We start from the raw sequence: 23036 nt of genomic DNA on the forward strand, positions 1-23036 counted from the left end.
TGGTACCCCTAGGTGTTCGCCAGAAATTAAAATCTCATTTAGATGGCTTATGTTCTGAAGGCATCATTGAGCCCACTGATAGTTCTGAATGGGTTTCTGCCATAGGTGTGTGGACCTTAGGTCACTGAACGAGTATATTGTAATAGATACTTACCCGTTGCCCAAAATACAGGAGTTGTTGTCAGCTGTTAATGGTGCAAAATATTTTTCTGTGATGGACCTTAAATCCGCTTATGACCAGGTGGTTCTTGATGACACTTCTAAGGATCTCACAGCCTTTATCACTCCGTTTTGTCTTTATAGATTTTTGAGAATGCTGTTTGGATTGGCCTCAGCAGCCAGTGTTTTTCAAAAATTTATTGAGAATTTATTTCAAGGATTGAGAGGAGTGCAGGCCTTTCAGGACAATATTTAAATTTTTGCTTAAACTTGTGATCATCACAATGTTATTTTGGATAAGTTGTTAAACATCTTGCAAAGTAAAGGGATGACAGTGAGCAAAGATAAGGGCAGGTTTTCAGTTAATGAAATTGACTATTTGGTCCATAGGATCACTTGTGAAGGAATATTTCTCAAAGAGGATCTCATTAATGCTTTGGAGAAGACTAGTAAACCTCAAGACAAAGACTCTTTACGTTCATTTTTAGGTTTAGGAGAGTATTATGCCAGGTTTGTGAAGGGGTATGCTCTTGTTGTGGCGCCTTTAAGACCACTTTCAAAGAAGGGAGCTTCTTTTACTTGGACTGTGGTACTTGATGAGGCTTTCAATCAAGTAAAAAAACTTATTGCTAAAGCTCCTGGTATCAATACTTTTGATACTGAAGGAAAATGTATGTTACTGTGGATGCTAGTGCTGTTGGCCTAGGCGCTGTGTTTACTCAAATGGTCAGCGGTAAGGAGAAGGGCATTTCATTTATTTCCAGAGGTATTCGTGGTGCGGAGAAACACTACAGTACTATTGAGAAGGAGGCCTTAGCTTGTGTGTGGGCGGTGGAGAAGTTAAAAAACTTTTTGTGGGGGCATCATTTTATTTTGGTGACTGATCACAAACCTCTGGTCTACATGATGGATGGGGTCAGTTCGGGTAATGCTTCGTCCGGGTTGGTAAGACTTATTGCCAGGTTACAGGAGTTCAATTTTGAAATACAACACATTCCTGGGGGGAAAGAATTTTACTGCAGATTGTTCGTCTAGGCTTCCTCCTGCTGAGGTGTCTGAGGGGGAAATAAGTGATCAACATGAATGTGTTGTTGCCTTAGTTGATGTTGTGAGTTCTTCCAATGTTGACGTTTCAGAAGAAGAATGGAATAAATGTGCGGTTCTGCATAGTGTCTTATCCAAAGTTAAACACTTTGTGGTTAATGGTTGGCCACCTTCCAGGAATTTGGGTCCTTCTCTAAGGAGTTTTGCTCAAGTTGCTGATGAGCTTAGTATAGAAAATGATATTCTATTGAGACATGAATTGTTTGGACCACCTGTGGGTATTGGAGACAAACTTATTCAGTTGGCTCATTCTGGGCACCTTGGGGTTTCAGGGACGAAGAAATTACTCAAACTTCATTACTGGTGGCCAGGAATGGATGCTTTTGTTGAGCGCTTTGTGGATAATTGCAGTGTGTGTGTTAAATCCGACAAGCATTGGAAAGTTTCTACTGAACCTTTCAGTTAAAGTTGTTCCTAGGGGACCTTGGGAAAACATTTCTATTGATTTTTCTGGGCCTTATGATTGTTTAGGCAGGGAGAGCACATTGTTGCTTGTTGTTAGTGACAATTTTTCAAAGTGGATGTATTACACTTTTGTTGAACATCCCAATACTGATGAAGTAATATCCTTTTTAGAGCATATTTTCAGAATTGAGGGAGCACCTCAGGTACTCATGTCAGATATTGGGGTGCAATTTTGTTCTAACAAAATGTTGTGCTTTTTTAATGGTTTTGGCGGGCATTGTGAGAGGGCACCTTTGTATTGTCCTAGGGCCAATGGTCAAGTGGAAAGGGTAAACAGATTTATAATCAAGGGATTCAGACTGCCTTGGAGAGTAATCTTGATGTTTTTGAATTTTTAAAAAGAAAGTTTGGAGTTATCATATTACTCCAAATACATGTACTGGAGTGACTCCATATTTTTAATGAGGTAGGCAAGTTAAAATGTTACTTACGCCTCCCTGGGGTGTGAATGACACATTCGAGATTTGTACTGATAAAGCCAGAAGTAATACAACTTCTTCTCGTATCTATGGAAAAACTTGTCATGATATTACGCATAAAGCCAGGAGCAAAGATGTTGAAATGGGTAATTGGGTGAGTATTATCAAACCATCTTTAACTTGCAAAGGCTCACCTAAGTTCACTCTTCCTTTCAAAGTGGAGAGTGTGTTGGATTCTGCTGTTCTGCTAAAGGACAAGGGTTGGTGGAACAAGAGTTCTGTAGTTGTTCTCAAACCTGGACAGGAAAGTTTGCTTGAACAGGAAAGAGCAATGGATGCTGGTGGGTGGTTTGGAGAAAATGGTGTACGGTGCACTCCTGTGCAAGGTTCCGCTGATGAAAGTTCTAATGGGGTCAATGCTCATCAGGTTGATTCAACGGTGGAAGTAGAAGCTTCACAGGGTGCTTTTGATTAAGATAATTTTGGGTTACAAAAAAGAAGCACAAAGATTCCAAAGAAATTTGAGGATTACATTTTGGATTCATTGTTTTAAGTTTTATTTATTTTTGGCTTTTTATAAAAGGATACATGTGGTAATGGTGTCCTTTAAATTTCTTTTAGAGAACTTAAAGCTCATTTATGTCATTTAGAAGAATTTAGAGTTCACCTAGGTCATTTAGAATATATTGATGTAATGTTAGGACTTGTGGTAGAAGAGCTTGTTTTCAATTGAGAAGAAGCGGTAGGAGATTGATACAGCTGGAGGCTTTTGCATCAGCACTAGTGGGTCCTTTTATAGCACTTAAATAAATACTTATTTTTATATACTTTATGTCTCCATCTCCTCTTGACAGGTATATTTGAGCATACGTCTTCAAGCCCAATACAATGGGGGATAAATCTATTAAATACATTAACGTCAGTGAGGCATAGGAGTTGCTACTGTGGGGGCGTGGCTTGAGCGCCGAGGGAGATGGCGGCGTGAGCTCGAAGCTCCGTGCCTCTCCCCCACGAAAATCCTGAAAAAGGGGCCGGAGAGCCCGTGTGTGCCCCGGCGCCGGTAGAGGGATCAACGGAGACCGGCTGGGCGAGGTTTGGGCTGCCGGCGGACCCGCTGCGCCGAGAAAGACCGCCGATCGCTGGTGCGGAGAGGCGAACAGCGCCACGCAAGATGGCTGCCACGACGGCGCCCCGGAGAACCGTGGGCTGCACAGCAGATCGCAATGCCGGCGTACACTGAGGAGGCGCGGTAGCCGGCAGCGACGATCCCCCACGCAGCGGGAGACGATCCTGGGTCCGCGGCCGCGGAGTGCAGCGAGTGCGTGTGGGGACGGGGAGAGCCGCCCGGATACGCTACAGGCGCGGCTTCCGGACAGACTCCTTGGCCGAGGGAGCGGGACCTGGAGCATCGGCCCGGCCCTGATCGCCAGACAATCCAACAGGTGAGCGGGGGCCGCCCTGAGAGGGGGTCCCGGGGAGACGGGGCACGGCGCTGCACATCTTGGGCCCCCCCTCCCCCCCGCAGCGGGAGCCCGGTGAGCAAGTGGGGACATAACGGAGGAGCCCGTGGGCCAGGGAGGGATCTCAGTCGACGCCAGACACCCGATGGCGCAGCCAGCCTAACGCGCCAAGCCAGGGGAGTAAGAGCAATCCCCCACAGCACCCGGGGATCGGACACCACGGCGGACGCTCCCTCTGGAGAAGTGATTGAGCAGTAAGACCCCATAGCGCGCAGGAGCTGACCGCGCGGCGGAGGCCCAAGGATAACAGGCGGACGTGGCAGGCGAGAGCGGGGAGGCCGGCGGCTATGGGGAAACCGAGAGCCAAGGCGGAGGAGGCGGCGACGTCGAGTGTGGCAGAGGGGGGCCCCGCTGAGCAGACGGACCTGCAGAGATTGCAGGATCGGATCTTGGACGCCATTTCGGCCACTAGAGACGCGCTTCATAATGACATAGCGCAGGTGGCGTCGGGGCTGGGCTTGCTTCGAGCGGACCACGACAAACTAAAAGACAGGGTCAAGGATGCTGAAGTGGCGCTGAATGACCTGGCGCCGGCTCACAAGGCGATGGAGAATAAACTAACGGAGGCCCTGGACCGCATACGCACCCTGGAACGGCGAGCAGAGGACGCGGAAAATAGAAGCCGACGCAGCAATGTGCGGATCGTGGGCGTGCCAGAGACGGAGGGGACGGGGAACTTGGTTGCCTACATGGAGGAATGGCTGAAGTCAGTGGTGGCGCCGGAGGGGCTCTCGCCGTTCTTCACTCTGGAGCGAGCGCACAGGGTCCCCTCGGGACCGCCCAAGCCAGGGCTCCCACCTAGACCGATTATAGCCAAGTTGCTGCACCACAAGGACAGAGATCTGCTCCTACGGAAAGCTCGAGAGGATGGCCCTTTCCAGAAAGCGAACAGCGGAGTCACGCTTTTCCCGGATTTCACCTTTGAGACGCAGAAGCAACGGGCCTCCTTCCTCACAATCAAGAAGGAACTGCGGACTGAAGGGATTGCCTACTCCTTGCTTTTCCCAGCTAGGCTCAGAATAGTGGTGGACGACAAGGCGATCTTCTTCGCAACGTCAGCGGAAGCCTGGGAGTGGTGGGAGACATACAAGGCCGGGACTGATGGCGCCAAGGCAAGAGAAGAGCGGGAAAAGGAACGAGAGCGCTCGCCCAAACGGCTGCGGAAATCGAGGAGGCTATGGAAACGAGGGCGGGGGAAGCTGGGTCCAACGGCCTCCCAGACTGAGGCGGAACGGCAGGCCGCGCTACTGGAGGTCGAGAAGCTCGGTCGAGCGGAGGGCCCTGAATCCAGGGGGGCCACGGACTCGGACACCCACGTATCGGCCTCTGGTTCAGAGTCGGACCTTTCAGGGATTCACCGCACGGAGGGGCCGCTGGTGACACCGCAAACGGCGGACGAGATCCTAAACATATGAACTTCTGTCGATGCAGCATGGGTAATGTTTGAATGACTGGGAGAGGAACCATTGCCTATGCACACAGTGGGGGCCGGGGCACACCGCAGGGTTCAGGGCAGGGCGATCATGTGGAATGGGGGAGGAGACGGGGAGCGAGGCGGCGCAGCCCCCCTCTGGACGAGGCCGCGCTCCGAAAGCCCTTAAGGCACCCACGGCTACGGCTGTGTAGTTGAGACCTGGGTCATCAGGTATGGGAGTTTGGATGGGGACTGATATTTCAATATTGGGGCCTGTTCTGGGGGAAGGGGGGGGGGGTCCCACAGTTGGGGATTGTTTACTTTTCTTGAAGTTGTTGACCCTGGGTGTACCATGGGTAGGGCTGCTGAAATGTTTTGTTTTGTTCAGGGGGGGCACCACCACCGTCGAGGGGCAGGATCTGGGGGGAATATTTCGACTGGACCACTGGGACAATGGCTAATGTGAATGGGTTGAACTGTATTGCCTGGAATGTCCGGGGCCTACACACCATGCAGCGTAGACATAAAGTGCATGCCTATTTAGTGCGAAGGGGAGTACACATCGCAATGCTGCAGGAGACGCATCTTACACGACAAGAGGGGGTGGCGTTACAGAGGAGATGGCGGGGACAGGTTTTTCACACCAGCTACTCGGCCTATGCGCGGGGAGTGCTCATATGGGTAAGAGCGGGCACCCCTTTCCAACTAACGCGCCAATGGGTAGACCAGGACGGGAGGTACGTGGTGGTGGAGGGGAAGCTGGAAGGTAAAGATATTGTGCTGGCTAGTATATACGCCCCGAATACGGACCAATTGGCTTTCCTAGCGACACTGTCAGGGACGCTGGCCCACTCCCTGGCGGGCCCGGTCCTGCTGGGGGGCGACTTTAATTCCATTGCTGACCCCTTGCTGGATAGGTCCCACCCCCCCCTACGTGACTCCCCAGTTCATAGGCTATCTAGAGGGAGGAGGGAATGGCAGGAGAGCTGGGAGCTAATGGATATCTGGAGAGGGCAACACCCGACAGACCGGGATTATTCGTTTTTCTCCGGGCTCCATGATTTACATGTCCGTCTGGACACGATATTCTGCTCCCGGGGAGTGCTACCAAGCGTCACCGGATCAGAGTATCTCTCGAGAACAATTTCGGACCATAACCCGCTCCTGATCCGGCTAGCGTGGATAGCTGAGAAGCCCAGTATCCCGCTCTGGAAACTGAGGCCGGAGACCCTAGAGGACCCCCTCTTCGGGGAGGCCCTAGCGGAAGGAGTGGACTTATATTTCGCGGAGAATGAAGGGACGGCGACCTCTAGAGCGACGGAATGGGACGCCTTTAAGGTAGTGGTGAGGGGTATCTGTATTAAGGATTATGTAGGCGTGCGGAAAGTATTGTTGGGCGACTTGACTAAGGCGGACGCTAAGCTTAGAGAGGCGGAGAAAAGGCGGCCCGGACACCCAGAACTCCAGGAGGCTCTGTGTGCGGCCAAGGAGGCAGTGGCCGTTGAAGTGGAGAGACTCCGAGCCTTCGACTACAAGCGATATGTACTGCGCTCCCATGTTGACGGTGATAAGGCGGGCACCCTCCTGGCATGGCTCTCGAACCCCACAAGACGTTGCGCTCCCATACTCCAACTGAGGGACACGGCGGGGGTGGTGCAACACACACAGCTGGGCATAGTCAACGGCTTTCAGCAGTATTACGAGGGCCTATACCAGAGTACCCCGGGAGACAGGACGGGGCTGGTGGAACCCTTCCTGGCTGACCTACCCCTACACCGGCTGGAAGCTGACCAGGCGAAAGATTTAGGGTCGGATATTGACGTGGGGGAGATACGGTCGGCGGTGCGGCGCATGGCAAGGAACAAATCGCCGGGAATAGATGGACTCCCCATAGAGTTCTATACCAAGTACCTGGACGCACTGGCACCACGGCTCCTGACCGTCTATAGAGAGGCCAAGGCGACGGGCCGGCTACCGCAGTCGATGCGGGAGGCATTAGTGGTCCCACTATTGAAGCCCGGTAGGGAGGGGAGCGACCCTGCGTCCTACCGACCACTCTCCATGCTCACCGCGGATTATAAGATCCTGAGCTCCATACTAGCGGAGAGGCTCCTGCCTCACATGACGGGGCTTGTACACGGCGACCAGAACGGGTTTATACCACAGCGCAACACCTCACTGAATATCAGAAGGCTTGTCCGTATCATGGACGGGCTGGACGGCGGGGCAGGGACGGAGCAGGTCCTCTCGGTCGACATTGAAAAGGCCTTCGACAGCCTCGAGTGGGACTACCTCTATGCTGTTATGGAGCGCCTCGGGCTGGGTGCTGGTTATATTCACTGGACGAAGGTCCTTTATGCGGGGGCGATGGCAAGAGTGAAGGTGGGTTCGACTGTATCCCTCCGCTACCCAGGGGAGCGGGGCACTCGTCAGGGCTGTTCCCTCTCGCCGCTATTATTTGCGCTGGCTATTGAGCCGCTGGCGGCTGCGACCCGAACAGGGCGGCATACTCGCGGAGTACGGGCCTGAGACGGACACCATTTCATCTCGCTATATGCCGATGACTTACTGTTGTTCCTCTGCGACGGTGTGGAGGACTTGCAGAGAGCGGAAGCCCTGCTGGGGAGCTTCGGAGAGATGTCGGGCCTAAGGGTTAACTGGCCCAAAACGAGCTTGTTCCCGCTACTGGAGGGCACTGCCCAGCCACAGCACCGATCGGAAGCGGCCTGGAACCCTACCTGTATAAAATACCTGGGGGTCCACGTTTACCATAAGCCAGAAGACTTGCTTGAGGGCAACCTGGGGCGCTGCATACGCGGACTGAAGGGCTGTATGGCCTTTTGGGCCACGTTACCACTATCGGTGGCGGGCCGGATTTCACTACTTAAGATGGTTGCCCTGCCGGGATTATTGTATTATTTCCGGACGCTCCCAATCTGGCTGCCCGGCTCTTTCTTTAGACAACTTCAATCTCAGATTACGGCGTTCATTTGGGGAGCGGGACGGTGCAGAGTAGCGCTGGCCACGCTTTCTCGCCCGAAAGATGAGGGTGGGCTTGCGGTGCCGGACTTTGAGTTCTATTACCTAGCGGCCCAACTGCAAGTCTTCACGCAGGAAGTTGCGAGGGTGTTCCGGGGCCCAGAGGACGAAAGCTTACGAGGGACGCCCAGACATGTCCTAGCATATGTAACCCTCCAACAGCGGCTGGACAGTCGGGATTTGTCGCTGGAGCAGCGCACGTACCGACAATGCTGGAACCGGGCCCAAAAGAGAGCGGGTATCCAGCGCCCATACGCGCCTGAGATCCCCCTGGGCATGCTTACGGCCCTACCACATGGCGGCGACTGGTCGCACCTACAGGAATGGGAGGAAGCGGGAATACAGGTGGTTGGGGACCTGTTTGAAAATGGCGCACTGCTCCCATTCCAGGAGTTGATAGAACGCTTCGGCATCCCGAGAGGGGGATTTCTGCTGCACGCAGCCGTAACCAGGGCGATGCAGGCCCACTGGGGCACGGGACTGGAGGAACCTGGGACGGCAGCGGCGTGCCAGTACACCATGATGGCAGCGGGCACGATCAAGGCGGTAACGTGCCTCTATTATCGAATGCTCAGAGAGAATATCCCTCCACTCGCGTCCCTCAAAGCCAAATGGGAAGCAGACCTAGGAAGGGAAATACCTGACACAACGTGGGAGCAACTTGTCCGTAGGGCTCGCAACAGCACAAGGAACGCTAGGTTTCAGCTAATCCACTACTATGTGTTGCACAGGGCGTACATGACCCCGGGCAGAATCAGGCGGTATTTTGGAGATGAGACAGCGGCCTGCCCTCGGTGCCCAGAAGAGGGGGCCGAACTGGTGCACATGCTGTGGGCATGCCCGGCCCTGCGGGATTATTGGCAGGACATAGGAGAGGTGCTGAATGAGGTGACTGAAAGATCCATAGAATACGGTCCAGCGGAATGTCTTTTGCACTGGTTCCCCCACACCCCCAAGAATAAACTCACGAGTAAGTTTATAGACATGGGACTGATGGTGGCCAAGAGGGAGATCTCGAAGAACTGGAAGGCGAGAGTGGGGCCGACTCCACAGAGGTGGCGGCAGGAATTTCTGAAATGGGCCACGGCAGACAGCACACATAGGTACCAGCTTGCGCGTAGGACCCCTAGCCCAACAGCAGCTGACACTGCGACCTCATGGGAAGTAATGGTGCAGGCACTTAGGGACAGCGAGGCTGATGATGAGGGGGAGGCTCCCGGGGCGGATGGGACGGAGGAGGCGGGCTGAGGCCATAGGAACAGCAGGTATGCAGGAGGGATGACACTAGCAATCCAGGAATGGTCGCAATGGGACCTCAGGCAGGTGGTGGTGGGTGGGATTGGTTGGGGGGGGAGGGGGGAGTTCTGGGCTTTGCGCAGGGAAGGGGAGTTGGGGATTAGCGCGTAGTTAAGTAGGACTATAAAAGTAGGCATGCACAATAATCCGCCGGACATTGACCACTCCTCCATATAGAACGTCAGGTATGGACGAGCAGAGACATCATCGCCGCCCAACCCCTGGGTTGTGGGCATGAAGGCTGTGTACAGATTGACGAAGCAAGTTGAAAGTCTGCTACATTTTATGATGATACTTCTATGTGTAATGACCTATACAGGTATGACTACAATAAAAATTATTTAAAAAAAAAAAAAAATAGGAGTTGCTACTGCAACTTATCCTCTGGTGCCACTAGTTTCAAAGGTTGTTAAACCAAGGAACTGAAAATGAACAGGGTTCGAAAACCCCTATTTGTTCTCTGCAAATTCCATGTTGCTCTTCCTACAGACCCTCAGAAGCAAAGAGGGGGCAGCTGATGGGATATGAGTGGGACAACCGTAAACGTATTTTAGGGGTCGTAGCTCCGACTCCTGGCTTGCCCCTTGCAACCTCCAGCACTTAGTTTGTGACCCCTGACCTCAGAGGTGGCAAAATCAGTGCCTGGAATACAGCAGCAGCTCGTCCTTCTGGACCACGGTTGGAGCTCCTTCTCTTTTTTTCTGTCAATTTTAATTACACTGATAGTGAATAATGAAATATTCTATTCACTATTAATGTAATAAAAATGGGGTACAATTAGCTGGAATATGACCTTCCCTGACAGCTGATGTAAGTAAAAAAAATACTTTTTAATGTATGTTGTGTGCATGCTCATGAGTGACCAAGGGTTTATGTGAGAGTGTGTGTATTTATAAAGGTGTGTGAGGGAAAGTGAATGTTAAAGGGCGAGTGATGTTACTTCTGCTACCGCTGGCATTTTGGTGAATTGACATCCATGGGGACAATAATTCCACTCTGTTATATCATTTGATGCTTAAGGGTGCGTGGTATCACTTCCACCCCCCCTAGAATTTTGGTAATTCAAACTTTCAACCTAGTTTAGTAGATGAAGTAATAAACCTAATCACTATCTGCACTTCTGCATACCAACACTGCATAAACCCTCGTTCTATCCTCCATATCAGCCAAGTCAAAAATGCAGCCAGCTCTGTATGTCCTTATAATTTATTTTAATATATATATTTTTATACATTTCTTTAAATTAACGATTGTCAAATAACATTGCAAACCAGCAAACCTTAATAAAGCGGATTGGTTTCGGCGATATCGGTCATGTTTAACCTGTTTTTCAAACTCACCACCCATATACTATGAGTTCCATATGTTAGACCATTCCAACATATTTCCTCTCCATCATATCTCCAGTACGATGGAGGGCCGGTTCCCTCCTGTGTCTTTGGCCATTCAGCAGAGTGGAGGTGTCTCTCTCTGGTGAGCCCCTGGGGTACAGGTCTAGTTCTTATGCCTCTACTCCTCAGTGCCCTACCTCCCCATACTTTCTCAAGTTTGTGGGGGGAAGCCAATCCCCGTGTACGCCATTTTCTCTCTCATTCGACATATATCATGCCCTTTTCCCAGTCTCAGAGTTCCGGCATATCGCGCTGCCCCATTTCCTACCAATTTCCCTTCTTGCTAGCAGGAAACCTAGATTGATGCTTGTTAGACGGGGACGGAAGGGTCGGCCGAGTACAGGGGGAGAGGCCTCCTGTGAGGGCCTTCTCCGGTGATCGTACAGACAAGTAACTTCCCCCCCACAGATGGACACCACACAAAGATGAGTTCTGCACACTTTATATAGAAATCTTGAGGCAAGGTGATAAACGTTACAGCGGGACCAGGATACGAGGATCCTGCCAATTCTAGTCTCTTTGGGGAAAAGGGGTAGCGGGACAGTCTTAGTACCCGTCTGGTACAGAAGCAGCAAGATATGGAGCTCACAATCCTCGAGCTGGAGAGTTCGCAAGGATGGGCCGCGGCAGCGCCAGCAGGCTTTGACGATGGTTCACGATGAAGAGGGCCGCGGCAGCGCCAGCAGGCTTCGAAGATGGTTTTACGATGAAGAGGGCAGCGCCAGCAGGCTTCGAAGATGGTTTCACGATGAAGAGGGCCGCGGCAGCGCCAGCAGGCTTCGAAGATGGTTTCACGATGAAGAGGGCCGCGGCAGCGCCAGCAGGCTTCCCAGGATGAGTTTGTCTCGGTGTCTCTCGACTCCAGGATACAACTGCCTTCCTGTTCTGGAGCTGCTCCAGTTATAGGTCTGGCGCCCTTTGATGTCCGGACCCTCGCACTTGGAGGTCGGGAGGTCCGGGATGAGGGAGTCCAGACACCCAGCAGGGGGGTGGAGCCAGCGCCCAGGGAGGCTGGGGGCGATCGACACCTGGCGGAGGAGAGCCAGCGACACTCCTTCTCCCATTGACCTGCCAAGTGGTCTCTTCACCCCCTGGGTGGATGGTGGTGCCTCGATGTCGGGGCCTGGCCAGGCCCGGGGTTGGGGTCGATCTGAGGCCACACTGCCTTGTCGTGTAGTGTCCAACATGGCGGCTGGGCCGGGGGCAGGGGTGCTGAAAGGGGCCCGGGCCAGCCGATACCGGGGGGTTCAGGAGCTGGGGTTCCGTTTGTGACGGGCCGTGGGTTGCCCCGGTGGGTCGCCGGGATGGTTCTTGTGGAGGACATAGGAGGAGCAGGGGTCCGGGCCCTGCCATGCGGGGAGGGACCGGGCCTTCCATGAGGCCTGTCCAACAATGCTCTTGTAGGATGTGTCCTCCCACTACCGCCATATTCCCAGATCCTTATAATTATTGCAGGTTTGTAATCCTTAACGGAAATAGGCTTTTAAACATATTTCTCCCACTCACCTGTAACACAATCCGTTTCAAGTAATAACTGCACACGTGACTTGGACACTTCTCAAACATGGTGGTAGGATTCGGGGCCATCCATGGTAAACATTAAAAATATCTTGCTATTAGGTAAAAGTGTCTTCACAAAAAACCCACAATCCTTTTGTCTTCACTGGGCCATTAGTTATCACTGCATTTTGCGTTTAACTACACAAACCAAAAAACACGCACCACAATTTTCAAACAATAAATACCCAATCAATCATCACCTTTTCCCTGTAGAAATTGCTGTTGATGCGGGCCAAGCTCTCGTACATCAAGTCACAGGTCTCAGGATTGGCGATCTGTACAAAGGGATAAAGGAAGACACGTTATTTATTGCAGAACACTGCTGCCCATGCATACTCAGTATTACAAACGGCGTTGAGGGGAGAACCAGTTGCATTCTAGTTGCAGCACCTATTCTTGTCCTGGAACTGCTTTCTTGTGATGTGTCCCGTCTCTATTCTGACGTCAGCAAAATAAAGGCCGACTGCAAATGCCCCCCTTCACGGTCAATTAGCAATTACTTCTGTCCGAGTTGTGTTGCGGCTGGAGGCAGATGGCCAAGCTCAAGCGGAGTGGGGATAGCTATTCCTATCCCGCACCCACTCAGCTGCTCATCAGGGGAAAAACCAAGATCAGCCCAGCAAGCTACTTCGTAAACTGCAAGACATAAACATAAGATCTGAAAGAGTAAACTATATTTATGATATGCAAGTCTAAGCATTCAATGTAGGAGTGTGACAGGTATGTCGGTCGGCTGTTACACACGAAACAATACAAACTGAATATTTTAGTCACTTAACATGCGAATATTACAACCCAAAGCAACACATTTTTGATTTGTCATCATTCGTAAAAAATATTTTTTAAAAAGCCAAAAACGAGTCAAAACCTGCAACAGTTCAAACATATGTATAGTTGCACGTGGCAGGATACACGAGGCCCCACAGCAAACATTAACCCAATTGGCCTGTTTTACATGCACACAAATCGATCATCTACATGTTAAACCCAATGCCGTGTAGGAGACCCATTAACCCACAAATATATTTTAAGATGATTCAAACCTCAGACTAGAGTTTGCGCACCATCCTTTGGGGGGGAGGGAGGGGGTGCAACTGCATTAACCACCTGAGAGCTATTTTACCAATATTGTACCCTGAGACTTGGATGCACATCTATTTCTCGTGAAGTTGCCTTAACCATTAGACTATCTTAAAATGCAACATATAACCAAAAGTAAGTACGATAGCTTTACAAGCACATTTTTATTTGCCACGTTCATTGGCCAAATGGGCTGCTGCCATCAAATCTGCTTCTAGTGCCACTGCCCCTTGAGATTCTGCCCTTTTTATACCAACTTCCAAAGTTCATGGACTTCTAGAGTAAATATTTTAATTTCCAGGAGTTTGAACTTCTATATGTCCTTCAGAGGCCACACCTTGACAACTTGTAATGATCGTAGGTGAAGTGGCGGCAGAATAAAAAAAAAAAGCGTGCTAATCGGCTGCACGCCATGAAGCAGTTAACCAGTGTTGATATGTGAATTTTTTTTAAATGGCTGTCCGGAAAGATGCATGGGATCGACTCCATTCCGACCCACTCGTCATTGAGGCTTCTTCAATGGCCCAAGACCTGTCCATCCAGTCTCAGGGAAGAAGCTCCGCATCATAGTAGAGTCTGCGCCCATAACCCAAACCCTCCACTTCTTTCTAGGTCTTTATCATTTAATGGCTTATTGGACATGATTTGGTATTACAGTTACAAATTGAGAGCTGGAACTTACTACCCGATATGGCAGGGCTCTTATGTCCAGTAGACTGAGGCATAATACAAAACAAATTATTAATAAATAGCTTAAGTGAGACCCTCATACAAACGGAGACGCAATATGGGGGAAACTTATTGTTAGAAAATGCCTTTGTGCGTCATCATCCTCATTTTATGCTGAGTGGTATTGCTGTTTTATTAACTCTGCACATTTGGGCACTGCTAACAAGGGTCCTAAAAACACAGTAAAATTGCTAATATTCAATTGACATATTTAGATTTTTATTTGCTCTAATTTAGGTAAAACAACAATGCCAAGTAAGTTAAATATTCACCTGTAGACTGCAGCACATATTGTGCCATTCAATAGGCAGGCAAAGAAAACATGGATTCGGGACGACACGTGTAGCGTGACTGCTGCAGATTTTAAACATGCGGGTGAACCTGTCAAAATAATCCCTTTTGGCAGGAAGGGACCTTATTTTGAAATATTAAGTAACTATCTAATAAGTAGGTAGGCCATATGGTAGGCTGCTTAGTATTTAAAAGGTGTAACGTGAGAATTTCAAGGAGGTATGTTCCTACAGTGACTAACTCCCAAAAGGTATTTCCCCTTTATAGGTCTGTAGATGTTCCTTTGAGACCCACTAAAGTACATTTAAAGTACTATTTTTGGTAACGTTGGGAGGAATAAACTACAGAGCCCACTCAATCATTATTTTTAATATCTAGTAAAAATCAGATTCAGTGGTGAAGCTGGATTTTTGCGAACATATACAAGAAAAAGAACTTTAAAAAGGTTAAGAGTTTGCACACCTGAAGCCTCAGTTGCCTCATTGTCATTAGCCTGCCCGAGGATGGGTTCCCATCAGTGCTTTTCCTTTGATTAGTTGTAAAAATTGCTCACAGGGCAGAAACAATGACTTGGCCCATTGGAGACCTGGTTGGGAGTATGTAGTTCATCCCCTCTCAGTAAAGGTAGATGGGGAGGGTTCAGGAATTTCGTTAATGTGAAACTGGTCTCAGAACCAGTCTGGAGGGGTTAAGGTGGAGAAGACTGTTCATTTCTCTACACACACCTGTAGGGGAGCCAGCAGCCTCCTCCATGTGCAGGAAGGTCTGCCATCTTGATTTTCCCCACAGAACAGTGAACTGTGAAACAGTATGCAGCAAACCAAACAGGATGCAATGCAAGCTAGGGAAGGTTTGCCCTTTGAAACATTTTCCTTATTTGTTCAGGTGTTTCTAGGAGTGACCCCCTAAAACCACTGCCCCACGACCCCATCTACTTACTGGCTAGTTAACTGTACAAAAGTGGCAGAAAGGCACCAGCTCCTCTAAACAAATCAGGAACTGCAGAATAACAGAAGAGGGCCGGACCTTCTGTCTGTGGTCTGTATGGAGACCTAAAGTGCTCGACCTGCTCACTTTATACCCAGGACTGAGAAGTTGACTCAAATTGTTCGCTGGCTGGCCTCCTGTGTGGTTACATGGACACAAAAACTGCAAGAGGCTTTTTCCTGGAATGACCAGTGGCAAGTGGACCCCGACTGGACTTTGCTGGTGGCCTCTGTTGGAAATGATCCTGTACATTTGAGTGCTGAGCCGAGGTCCTGGGAGCTTAAGAAGTGACCAAGAGAAGCTACTGCAGAAAGTTGGAAAAAAAACCTTTCAAATCGCCTGAGGACTGGGAACAATCACATAAGGTACAACCTAAGCAGGCTAGAAAATCATGTTGGTCCTGCTTGGTGATTTTTGCCACGTGGAAGAATATTTCAACTCTCGTAGGCAAGGTATCTCGTTTCAGTGACATCAACCTGGTTATGCATTGCAGATGGTGGAGGTTTACCGAGCTCCAGAAAAAAAAGAAACAGTTCTTGACTTGGTGAAGTTGCAAAAATTATCTGACTGACGACAACAAAATAAGAATTTTCCCACTCAAAACTTTTTCCGCCACAACCAATGGCTTCAGTGGTACCTCGGCCAACGAATTCAAGTGCCCTCAACAGACACAGCCTTCAAACTTCAATTTGCAGCACCAGAGGATTTTGACTTCCAAAAAGTAGAATAAGTCATAAGGTAAAGAAAATTGGCTGGGGCATCCTGCTCAGTTTATCAGACTACCATTACATCACTGTCATCCTGGAATTGCACCTGTTTCGGTCGCGAACAGTGACTTTTGACTGCAGCTTTTTCGAATAAACTGTCAACAACAGAAAATCTTTAGTTTACTGACTTGATTTTAATAATTTGAGTAATTTTTTTCTCATTTCTTGATTTTTAGAAACTAGTTTTGGATTTTTTATTGTATAGCCAGGGCCACTTGAATTATACGGCAGGATTGAGTAAATTACGCAGCAAGAAAAGGTAAATAATGTGCCATAATGGGGCACATTTTGTAACAGTATCATTTCTTCCTTTATTTTTATAAACATATTTTGAGTTTTGTTTCTCAACATCATGCACCAGGTACATCAATATATAATCATTGGCTAGAAATAATGTTGACATATATAAGCAATATAATAGTTACTGAATTTAACAACATAATTGAAATCAAACAAAACACCCAACCTGCTGTGATCAAGGCAAAATACAAATATATCTTTACAAATTAACCCACTCCCTGGATACTGTCCCAGACTATCTGCTTAATCAATACATTGACAACAGTATGTATAAAAGCAGTGTTGTGAATTGAGTGAGATATGTCCAGTATGGTGGGTGGTGGAGTCGGGGTGGGGTCAGTACTAATTCTCTATAATCTGCCCAAAGTGGTCATATGCGCATGTTTCTGAGTGCAGCCATGGGCCCTAAAGAGGATTTCTTCCAATCCCATACAAAAATCGATACCCTGTTTTCAGACTCCTAGTAGCGGTGCTGAGGGTGTCTTCCAGGAGCGTTCAATGTCTTGTTTAGCCAGGATGAATCCTAAGAACAGCAAGCAGCGCTTGACCCTATTGCCCTCAATATCCTCTGCAATATGGAGTAAGGCTAGTTGTGGTGTTCAACCTATGGTCCATCCCAGCACCTCATTTAAGCATCTATGAATCCTCGTCCAGAATCTGTCTAAACCCGTGCATGTCCAGACCGTAAGCAAGAAGGTGGCTTCTTCCACTCCACAGTGCAGATACGCAGGGGACACAATGAGCCCGGCCCTGTACAGCCGTACTTGTGAAATATATCCTGTGCAAATATTTTAGTCGTATCAGCCACAATCGTGAGGAGATGGCTGCTCCTCGGGGGGACTCCAGGGCCTCCCTCCAGTCATCATTGTCAATCGGGCCAATGTCGGCCTGCCAGGCCTACCGAAGGGACTCCAATGACGATGCACTATGCGTAACCAGGGTTAGATATATTTTAGAAATTTTGTGTTCTTGTAAGTCACCCATAAGAAGTTTGTCCTCCAGTGGACTGAATTCGGGTAAGTCTGGGAGATTTTTAAAATGCGTGGAAGAACTGTAAATATTTATACATTGGGTGCGTGGCATAGAGAATTCCTTCTGTAGATCTAAGAAGGACTAAAGGGTAGTGCCTTGTAGGACCTCACCTAATGTAGAGATCCCAATTCAGTCCCATCCCTGAAAGACCTGCAAAGCTTGTAGTTGTGGGAGGAGGCAGTTACACCTTACCTGTGAGCCTATCTATCCAGCCAATGCGTCAAAGAGAATATCGCCACACTGCGAGTACCACCCCTGTGGCTGATGGAAGGGCTTGGGTATTAGCACACCCTTAGAGGAATTTATGTAACGATGGGTCTCCCAATAGCCATCTCTCAACATTGTATGCCAGTTACTCTCTTGAGCAGTACCACCAATCATTAAGCACCCGGAGCTGGGCAGACGCGTAATAGGATTGAATATCGACCGTTGCTATACCACCACAATATACCACCACAATATGTGGAAAGAAAACATGTGCGATGCACCAGTCTGACAGCCCCTCCTGCCCCTTCCCCTCCCTAGAAATCCATTTAACAGGGAATTTATCTGTCTGAACCACCTTTGTGAAATGGGATATGGAGGATTATAGAGGAGCCTGGAGAGAGAGATTATCTTAAATATAGCTGATCGTCCATATAGGAAAAGGGTTAGGCGCATCCATGATTTCAATCCCACCTTCACGTTAATAAGGACCTTGTCTAGATTACAGGCCCACGCCATATCCTGTTTATCTGTGACGAAGACCCCTAGATATTTCAGCCCTTTTTAGGTTTTGCCTCGCCAAAAAGATGCGCTCTGCGCATCTTTTTAGCGCAGCAAAAACCTAATGAGAACTGTAGTGTGGCTTTGGGTCGGCCCTCGTCATTCATTGGCTGGCTCCATAAATGGAGCCTAGCCATTGGATGAGGGGCCTGTCCGTCAATGCCGGACCAGACACGGGGGCGTTCCCGAGATTCTTTGGCTTTTGCCGACGTCACGCGACGCCGGGAACGCCCCCGATTCTGGTCCGGCATTGCCGGCACCAGCCTTCCGATGCAGCATTTTCATTGTTGGGAGGCATGCCACACTCGGACAGAAGCAGGCGGGTATATAAACTAAAATGCAACACTGTAGGTTTCTAACATAATATTAATCTTATTCTAAAAACCCAAACCGTGTGAATATCCGTTTTAGAGTTAGGTCCTTTGCTGGGTGCAACGTTTCTGGAAAAAAAAATCCCATGTTAAAGATGCCCTGTGTATAACATTTCCGTATGCATTCTATCGTTTACCTTTTCAGCAACATGGAAAAAATGTGTTTTATTTCATGGGAGTAAAGTATACCGAATTCACGCTGGTTTCTCTTTATTTTTATGAGGCGAAAACAGACTAATTTGTGCGGTGATAAATGTCCCAGCGGCGAGCATGCTTCTTTTTTTTATTTAATGACAGCCTCATTAGATGAAGTTATTTATTTAGAGCTTCCCATGTGTTACCTATTATAGGGCACCGACCCCCACTGTGAAACCACTAACTTTCCACTTTCCGACCAGAAAGGTGCACCCGGGATCCCAGCATCGCCTAATTGTGCACTTCCCGCGGCAGTGAAAGGCCACGAGGCAGCAATATTGTGCTACTGAACACTGCCTGACCCGCTGGGCATTGACAAACATTGCATGCGTATTAACACGAGGAATAAAAAGGTCTGCTTACTACAGAACAAAGGGAATATTTCAAGTAGATAAACTTCCAAATAAGGTAGGAATCGTAAGCTGATAGTTAAAAAAAATGTTTATGCTGTCGCACTTTGAAACTTCCTGCTCACCTTTTAATAAAATTTCTTAACGAACATCAGGCAAACAAAGGAACCGAGAGTGGATTTTAAGGCGTGCAGATTCAGAGTCAGAGTGCAGATTCAGAGTCAGAGTGCAGATTTAGAGTGCAGATTTAGAGTGCAGATTTAGAGTGCAGATTTAGAGTGCAGATTCAGAGTGCAGAGTGCAGATTCAGAGTGCAGAGTGCAGATTCAGAGTGCAGAGTGCAGATTCAGAGTGCAGATTCAGAGTGCAGATTCAGAGTGCAGATTCAGAGTGCAGATTCAGAGTGCAGATTCAGAGTGCAGATTCAGAGTGCAGATTCAGAGTGCAGATTCAGAGTGCAGAGTGCAGATTCAGAGTGCAGATTCAGAGTGCAGATTCAGAGTGCAGATTCAGAGTGCAGATTCAGAGTGCAGATTCAGAGTGCAGATTCAGAGTGCAGATTCAGAGTGCAGATTCAGAGTGCAGATTCAGAGTGCAGAGTGCAGATTCAGAGTGCAGAGTGCAGATTCAGAGTGCAGATTCAGAGTGCAGAGTGCAGATTCAGAGTGCAGAGTGCAGATTCAGAGTGCAGAGTGCAGATTCAGAGTGCAGATTCAGAGTGCAGATTCAGAGTGCAGAGTGCAGATTCAGAGTGCAGATTCAGAGTGCAGAGTGCAGAGTGCAGATTCAGAGTGCAGATTCAGAGTGCAGAGTGCAGATTCAGAGTGCAGAGTGCAGATTCAGAGTGCAGATTCAGAGTGCAGAGTGCAGATTCAGAGTGCAGAGTGCAGATTCAGAGTGCAGATTCAGAGTGCAGATTCAGAGTGCAGATTCAGAGTGCAGAGTGCAGATTCAGAGTGCAGAGTGCAGATTCAGAGTGCAGAGTGCAGATTCAGAGTGCAGAGTGCAGATTCAGAGTGCAGAGTGCAGATTCAGAGTGCAGAGTGCAGATTCAGAGTGCAGAGTGCAGATTCAGAGTGCAGATTCAGAGTGCAGATTCAGAGTGCAGATTCAGAGTGCAGATTCAGAGTGCAGATTCAGAGTGCAGATTCAGAGTGCAGATTCAGAGTGCAGATTCAGAGTGCAGATTCAGAGTGCAGAGTGCAGAGTGCAGATTCAGAGTGCAGATTCAGAGTGCAGAGTGCAGATTCAGAGTGCAGAGTGCAGATTCAGAGTGCAGATTCAGAGTGCAGAGTGCAGATTCAGAGTGCAGATTCAGAGTGCAGAGTGCAGATTCAGAGTGCAGATTCAGAGTGCAGAGTGCAGATTCAGAGTGCAGAGTGCAGATTCAGAGTGCAGAGTGCAGATTCAGAGTGCAGAGTGCAGATTCAGAGTGCAGATTCAGAGTGCAGAGTGCAGATTCAGAGTGCAGATTCAGAGTGCAGAGTGCAGATTCAGAGTGCAGAGTGCAGATTCAGAGTGCAGATTCAGAGTGCAGAGTGCAGATTCAGAGTGCAGATTCAGAGTGCAGATTCAGAGTGCAGATTCAGAGTGCAGATTCAGAGTGCAGAGTGCAGATTCAGAGTGCAGATGCAGAGTGCAGATTCAGAGTGCAGATTCAGAGTGCAGATTCAGAGTGCAGATTCAGAGTGCAGATTCAGAGTGCAGATTCAGAGTGCAGATTCAGAGTGCAGATTCAGAGTGCAGATTCAGAGTGCAGATTCAGAGTGCAGAGTGCAGATTCAGAGTGCAGAGTGCAGATTCAGAGTGCAGAGTGCAGAGTGCAGATTCAGAGTGCAGAGTGCAGATTCAGAGTGCAGAGTGCAGATTCAGAGTGCAGATTCAGAGTGCAGAGTGCAGATTCAGAGTGCAGAGTGCAGATTCAGAGTTCAGAGTGCAGATTCAGAGTGCAGATTCAGAGTGCAGATTCAGAGTGCAGATTCAGAGTGCAGATTCAGAGTGCAGATTCAGAGTGCAGATTCAGAGTGCAGATTCAGAGTGCAGATTCAGAGTGCAGAGTGCAGATTCAGAGTGCAGAGTGCAGATTCAGAGTGCAGAGTGCAGATTCAGAGTGCAGAGTGCAGATTCAGAGTGCAGAGTGCAGATTCAGAGTGCAGAGTGCAGATTCAGAGTGCAGATTCAGAGTGCAGAGTGCAGATTCAGAGTGCAGAGTGCAGATTCAGAGTGCAGAGTGCAGAGTGCAGATTCAGAGTGCAGAGTGCAGATTCAGAGTGCAGAGTGCAGATTCAGAGTGCAGAGTGCAGAGTGCAGATTCAGAGTGCAGATTCAGATTCAGAGTGCAGATTCAGAGTGCAGATTCAGAGTGCAGAGTGCAGATTCAGAGTGCAGATTCAGAGTGCAGATTCAGAGTGCAGATTCAGAGTGCAGATTCAGAGTGCAGATTCAGAGTGCAGATTCAGAGTGCAGATTCAGAGTGCAGAGTGCAGATTCAGAGTGCAGATGCAGAGTGCAGATTCAGAGTGCAGATTCAGAGTGCAGATTCAGAGTGCAGATTCAGAGTGCAGATTCAGAGTGCAGATTCAGAGTGCAGATTCAGAGTGCAGATTCAGAGTGCAGATTCAGAGTGCAGATTCAGATTGCAGAGTGCAGATTCAGAGTGCAGATTCAGAGTGCAGATTCAGAGTGCAGATTCAGAGTGCAGATTCAGAGTGCAGAGTGCAGATTCAGAGTGCAGATTCAGAGTGCAGATTCAGAGTGCAGAGTGCAGATTCAGAGTGCAGATTCAGAGTGCAGATTCAGAGTGCAGATTCAGAGTGCAGATTCAGAGTGCAGATTCAGAGTGCAGATTCAGAGTGCAGATTCAGAGTGCAGATTCAGAGTGCAGATTCAGAGTGCAGAGTGCAGATTCAGAGTGCAGAGTGCAGATTCAGAGTGCAGAGTGCAGATTCAGAGTGCAGAGTGCAGATTCAGAGTGCAGAGTGCAGATTCAGAGTGCAGAGTGCAGAGTGCAGAGTGCAGAGTGCAGAGTGCAGATTCAGAGTAGAGTGCAGATTCAGAGTGCAGAGTGCAGATTCAGAGTGCAGAGTGCAGAGTGCAGATTCAGAGTGCAGATTCAGAGTGCAGATTCAGAGTGCAGATTCAGAGTGCAGATTCAGAGTGCAGATTCAGAGTGCAGATTCAGAGTGCAGATTCAGAGTGCAGATTCAGAGTGCAGATTCAGAGTGCAGAGTGCAGATTCAGAGTGCAGATTCAGAGTGCAGATTCAGAGTGCAGATTCAGAGTGCAGATTCAGAGTGCAGATTCAGAGTGCAGATTCAGAGTGCAGATTCAGAGTGCAGAGTGCAGATTCAGAGTGCAGAGTGCAGATTCAGAGTGCAGAGTGCAGATTCAGAGTGCAGAGTGCAGATTCAGAGTGCAGATTCAGAGTGCAGATTCAGAGTGCAGATTCAGAGTGCAGAGTGCAGAGTGCAGAGTGCAGAGTGCAGAGTGCAGATTCAGAGTGCAGATTCAGAGTGCAGATTCAGAGTGCAGATTCAGAGTGCAGAGTGCAGAGTGCAGATTCAGAGTGCAGAGTGCAGAGTGCAGATTCAGAGTGCAGAGTGCAGATTCAGAGTGCAGAGTGCAGAGTGCAGATTCAGAGTGCAGAGTGCAGATTCAGAGTGCAGATTCAGAGTGCAGATTCAGAGTGCAGATTCAGAGTGCAGATTTAGAGTGCAGATTCAGAGTGCAGATTCAGAGTGCAGATTCAGAGTGCAGATTCAGAGTGCAGATTCAGAGTGCAGATTCAGAGTGCAGATTCAGA

General features: G+C 48.9%; 1 protein-coding gene across 1 annotated transcript in view; it reads right to left on the reverse strand.

Annotated features, from left to right (window-relative positions):
- The window catches only part of UQCC2 (ubiquinol-cytochrome c reductase complex assembly factor 2), a 92942-nt gene that overhangs the window by 17787 nt on the left and 52119 nt on the right, over positions 1-23036 (reverse strand). The window contains exon 2 of the mRNA XM_086920348.1: positions 12568-12642. Within this exon, the coding sequence (XP_086776474.1) occupies positions 12568-12642 (75 nt within the window). The remainder of the gene's footprint in view (positions 1-12567; positions 12643-23036) is intronic.

This window comes from Lissotriton vulgaris, chromosome 5 (genome assembly GCF_964263255.1).
Source record: "Lissotriton vulgaris chromosome 5, aLisVul1.2, whole genome shotgun sequence".
In the NCBI taxonomy this organism is placed as follows: domain Eukaryota; kingdom Metazoa; phylum Chordata; class Amphibia; order Caudata; family Salamandridae; genus Lissotriton; species Lissotriton vulgaris.